The following is a 5,438-nucleotide window of genomic DNA, read 5'->3' as shown; positions in this document are numbered from 1 at the left end:
GTGTAACATAATGCTGCGAAAGTAATGTCATGTATTTTGGTCTCTGGCTTTGAACTCTAAACTTCTCTCTTAATCCATGAAAATTGCAAATCTTTTGCCTGTTCTCAGTTGGTAGTCGGTATTCATGTATTTGCTTTCATGATTGAAAGCTACACCTTTGAAGGTGCAAGTTCATGTGGCTTTCGGGGTAAAAGTTTGTGTCTAGATAGCTGAAGGGTGCAGCTAGGTCCCAGTATTTAATCAAGTCTCAGTCAAGTAGCATAATATGCAAGAGAGAAAGAAAAAAATCTGAAAAAAAATTGCATGGATCTCATGGATATAATATCGACTGAGACTTAGCAAGCCTGGTAGCTGAAACGCAGATTACCTAGTTGAAATATGTATCCCCAAGAGCAAGAGGCCAAGATTAATAGGTTACCTTCGCCTTTCTGCTTACATGTACGATCATTCATGGCATATATATACACAGGGAGCCACCGGAGCCCGTGACGGGGCGCGACTTCACCGGCGACATGCCTGAGATTGAGTACACCTCTCGTCTGTAGAAATTATCGGCTGTACGGACACTATTTACCAGCTACCCCATCTCTAGAGAAACATAAGAGCGTTTAGATCACTAAAGTAGTTAGTGATCTAAACGCTCTTATGTTTCTTTAGCAGAGGGAGTATTTACGCAGTAGCATAATTACATCTGTGCAGAGAACTGGGGCGCACTATCGGTATGCAGCACACTCATCGGTAGCTATGGCTATAGGCTCAGCTAAATCGCCTAGAGGTCGAAGCTGTGGCTGTTGAAATGGAACACGGCGCCGCCGCGGCGAAGGTTCTGCGACCTGCACTCCCTGGCCACGCTGGCCTGCAGCCCCGCCGGCCCGCACACCAGCACGCCGACGTCGGCCGCCGCGCCCCCGGCCCGCTCCGCGAACGCCGCGAATTCCGCTGCAAAGACGATCGTCCGACACCACAAGAGAACCCATCACCACATGGCACATCAACGGATGCTGCAGCTAGTTTAGTTCAAGGATAGGTGCGTTACCATGGAATTTTGGCCGGCACCCGTACCGCGTCGTCCGCAGGGCGGCGAGGCTGGCCGCGGAGGCGTCGGCTCCACCAGCCGCGTTCGTTGTCTGTTCGGCGTCCGCCGTACCGGCACGGGCGTCGACGTCCCACCTGTCGTCCTGCATCCTCCGCTTCTCCGAGAGGTGCCAGAGGAGGACGACGAGCCCGCCGGGGAGCGCGATGCCGGCTGCCATGCACAGCAGGAGGAGGAGGCCCAGGTGCCACCAGGCGTACACGTTGTACCGCTTCACGTAGTACAGCTGCACCAGCACGAACCCCAGGACGGAGCCCAGGGTGGAAGCCGCGAAGTACATGGCCGCCCAGAAGTTGTCCCCGGTGCCCACCAGCCCGGACATGGCCGTCCCGTTCTTGACGAATATGCCAGGGGATTTCTGGTCATCCCCAACAATGCCATCTTCCTGTAAAGCCATTTTGCCATTGCCATGGAATCATTGACGATTTGAAGAGAACTTCCAAATCTTGTAGCCAACTGAAGCACACTGCTTCTCATGGATAAAATGGAGAAGACAATAACTGGATATCTGGATCATGGATCAACAATGGAGTAAATGCTCTTACCAATGGAGGATCGGACTCCTGCGTCACAAAGGCTTGGATGTCCAGATGCAGCTTGTCAGAGACTGATGAGCTGATGGACTGAGCATCGGCGGCCAACAGGAGAGATAGCTCCGAGGTCTTCTTAACTGACCATAGAACCAATACATTCTTGGGCGCGCATGGCATACCTTGCTCGACCCTGTGGATTATGTCGCTCAAAATCGCCAAGAATGGCGAGATGCCAATGCCTCCTGCCACCAGGATGAGATTCTCATACCTGAAAGCATACACAAGGCAAACAAAGTCTTCACTTGAACTTTTCCCAATGGTGCCGGATCGCTACCGAAGAAAGACAAACTGAAGAACTTACATCAGGTGGTAGGGTGATTCGTGCCCATATGGCCCTTCGATGGAGGCGGTAATGCGACCTGTTTGCGACTGATCAGAGTCAGAGTCGCTTCTTGTCTTCTGCTCTTGGACATCAGTGATGATGCGCTTCATTGTGTCAGTCCATGTGCCAAGAACCTTTATGAGGATCGACATGTGGTACCTCCCATCCATGGGGCTGGAGGACACGCTGAATGGGTGCCACTGCAAGAACGACAGCTCACGCACTTGAACAAAGATGAAACTGAGAGCATTGTACCGAAGACCTGCAGAAATCCACACACAATTGTATATGTACTCTCAGTGAGTTTGTAGTGACAGTAACCAAACACTCATGAACATAATGCAGGGAATGAATCTTGATCGACCGAGATTTTGACATACTTGGTGGCTTTGAGAAGACTAGCTCCACCGTTCCGCATGGCCGGCAGGCCGCAGAAACGATGTCTACTTTGGTCCTGGATTGCCAGAACCTCAGGAAGCGGTCCAGCATGAAAAGGAAGACAGCGCCGGCTGAGATGCTGAAGACGAAGTCGCCGACGTGGAGCACCAAGAACACCACGAAGACCACGTATAGCTGGTGGGTGTAGAAGAAGAGCTCGAAGAACCTCTTCCGTACCGGGTGAAGCGATGTCACCCACATCAGCAGACCAGCCGCCAAGCTGATCACGCCGGCTAAGTTTGCTATTCCGACTTCTTTCCATTGGATCAGCTATCAAGAAGGCCAAGAGTTCCATTAATAGGTTCTAAGATGGATGGAGAACGCTTACAACAAACATGCTAATATGCCCTCGGTCCAAATTTGCATACTTAACCGTCAAAAACAGATTGCATACTTTCTTTCAGACATAAAATAGTTTTCAGTCACATATGGCCGGTCTATTATTTTCAGCACATTATGGTCGCTTGTTTGCAGTAACAATATGACAATCCCACATGACAAAATTGGCAATAGCAAATTATCACTCTAAAGTGTTCTGTATATTTTTTGAACTTACTTCTTCAATTAGGCGCCCCAGGAGGGACCATGAGATCACATAACACAATCCGTGCAGCGTAAAGAGAGCCATTGTGAGATGCCCCAACCAGACATGGTATCTAGTAGCATGCTCAAATGGAATGTCAATAAGCCGGAGAAGAACTGAACCCCTTGAGACAGGCAGGAACAGGAAGATCATGCAAAACAAGCCAACTGATCCGAAACGGAGGCCTATGAGAGCCAGTAACAACTCACTGCAAGGCAAAACTTATACTGTCTTAGAACTGTGTTGAGATGGTAACTAATTTATACTATTATATATGCTATGTTTCAGCAACATCATCAGTCTCAGTAGTAGCATGTCAACTGAGCATTCTGAATCAGTTACAGGACAACAAGGTACCATCAACTCATATCAATATGTATTTGGCATATACAGATCACTAATTTAAGTTACTGCAGATATATCTATATGTTTCATTTTGATTTCCATGTCAACTAAGTGATGGCTCTAAAAATGACTATACAATGATCCATACTCCACCAATCTTTTTCTGAACGTCTCATAACTTCAGTTTCAACCACATAAAACTTTACCCCTACAAGAACTAATACTTGAGGCTTAATAATGTATTGACACCAAGATCTATACCATCTTCATTACTTTAGCCGCGGTGATGAGAATAATATGGTACTATCACTAAATTAAAATATAATTTGGTATTTTTCATGCTCGGTAACTGTAAGGATAAGAACAGGATTAGTCGATCAGTACTGGCATGAAACATTTCTTCACTAACAGGTTTCATAATACAACATACCTGCGAGTAGTTGGGGGCAAGTGTGCTTTGGAGATGAAGCTCACACTGTCTACAACATAATAGGTCATCGAGAAGACAATATAGACGATGAACAAGACGATTCCGAAAAACTCAACAGCGGAAACAACACCGAGCGGACCATCAACAAGAACCGGAAAAGTCCGGAGTCGGAAACTCAGTGACCTCAGCTTCTTCTTTCTGGTAGCAAAGAGCAGGTAAATAATTAGCGATGGCAGCATGAGGCAGGCCACTCTTTTGGTGGTTTGGAATTTCTATGGTGTGAGTAAGGGAAAACTATACTACTCCCTCCATTCACAAATAAAATTTGTTTTGGTAACCTTTTTGTGAATCGGATGTATATAGACACGTTTTAGTGTGTTTGGTCACTCATTTCAGTCTATATGTAGTCCATATTGAAATATGCAAAACATGTTATATTTGTGAACAGATGGAGTACTATTTTGTTAGTTCGAGTCTCTATGGTGGTTCAGTTCATCGTGCTGTTTTCATGTCAAAATGAGTAAGCATGTGCAACTCCTGCAATAACACCTTATACGAGAAACGGACTGCAGCTGCAAGATTTTGCTAATGTATCCAGAGAATCCAGTGCTTGAATAAAAAAGGATACTCTAACTTTTAGTCCAGGTACTGTATCAATTCATGGAAAGAAAGGGCTCGTCTGAATCAACTCTAAATAAATGAACCGAAAGCACCAAATCGCCGCAAAATTCAGACAAGGAGGAATACTCACTGGATGTGATCACCCGCGAAGGCGAAGATGTACACATATGCCAGAGCTGCAATTAACAGAATCGGCCCGCTGAAGAATAGAAAAACGGTCCCTGCGAGAGGCGAGAAAGCGAAAGGGGAACCCAATTAGTACGAACGAACCCCTTCTGAGCGATCACCTACTTTTTTCCCCTGCCTCAACGGAAGGGGAGAAAGAGAAGAGGGGGCAGGAATTCGTGGAGGCCGCGTACCGGTGAGGCCGGTGATCAGGCCCTCCGTGCTGGTGATGTCCGCCCACTTGCGGAACGCCGCCTGCACGGGCGCGGTCGGGTAGAAGAAGATCCCCGCGGCCCAGCTGAGGAACACCGCCCACATGAGGAACTTGAGCACGGACCTGGCCAGCGACGGCAGCACAGCAGGGGAGCCCTTCGCCCCGGCGGCGGCATTGCCGGCGCCCCCGTTCTGCTTCAGGAGCGGCTCCCGTTCTTGGGTCATGGTGGCGGCGAGGGGGGGTGAAAGAAGGAGTGAACCGGCGGGAGGGAGGTCTGGCTGTGGCCTGTGGGTCTCTCTGTGCCGGGACCCGCCGCTTTATACGGTCCAGAACTCGGCGTACGAGGGTCTCGCTGGTAACGGCGACTGCGACGGACGGGTTGCGGGGTTGGGGTGGGAGGGTGCAGCAAGCATGCATACGCGACGCCTGCGCCATGGATAAAAATATTTTTTCTTCAGGCGTGAATACAGAATACTAGATATATGTTGCTAGTTGCTGGTCGTTGTTAATGGCGACGGCGATCGACGGATGGCAGCCGGGAGGATGAAACCGATGCGTCTTTCACCCTGCTGCTCAGGTGGTCACGTCCAACGTCGGTGTGGACAAGCGGCGAGCCACACAGCCAGCGTGTGTG

The 5,438-nt window shown here is 48.8% G+C and overlaps 1 protein-coding gene across 2 annotated transcripts; it reads right to left on the bottom strand.

The window, feature by feature from the left end:
• Positions 1-315: 315 nt before the first annotated feature.
• On the bottom strand, positions 316-5,113 carry LOC119355256 (ferric reduction oxidase 7, chloroplastic-like). 2 transcript variants are annotated; one of them, XR_005171519.1, is made up of 10 exons: positions 4,785-5,113; positions 4,556-4,646; positions 3,805-4,002; positions 3,003-3,237; positions 2,389-2,716; positions 1,988-2,270; positions 1,639-1,894; positions 1,037-1,478; positions 663-939; positions 316-605 (listed from the first exon to the last, which is right to left on the bottom strand). XR_005171519.1 is itself a non-coding variant. In XM_037622045.1 (9 exons), the coding sequence occupies exons 1-9, from the start codon at positions 5,026-5,028 to the stop codon at positions 770-772; spliced, it is 2,247 nt and encodes a 748-aa protein (XP_037477942.1). In that variant the 5' UTR covers positions 5,029-5,113; the 3' UTR covers positions 316-769. The 2 variants fall into 2 exon arrangements, 1 of the variants encoding a protein (XP_037477942.1); XM_037622045.1 differs by having other exon boundaries at positions 316-939.
• Between the last annotated feature and the right edge of the window lie 325 nt (positions 5,114-5,438).

The sequence above is a fragment of the Triticum dicoccoides genome, chromosome 2A, assembly GCF_002162155.2.
Source record: "Triticum dicoccoides isolate Atlit2015 ecotype Zavitan chromosome 2A, WEW_v2.0, whole genome shotgun sequence".
In the NCBI taxonomy this organism is placed as follows: domain Eukaryota; kingdom Viridiplantae; phylum Streptophyta; class Magnoliopsida; order Poales; family Poaceae; genus Triticum; species Triticum dicoccoides.
The sequence above is the reverse complement of the archived record's forward strand: the minus strand, read 5'-3'. Positions and strand labels throughout refer to the sequence as shown.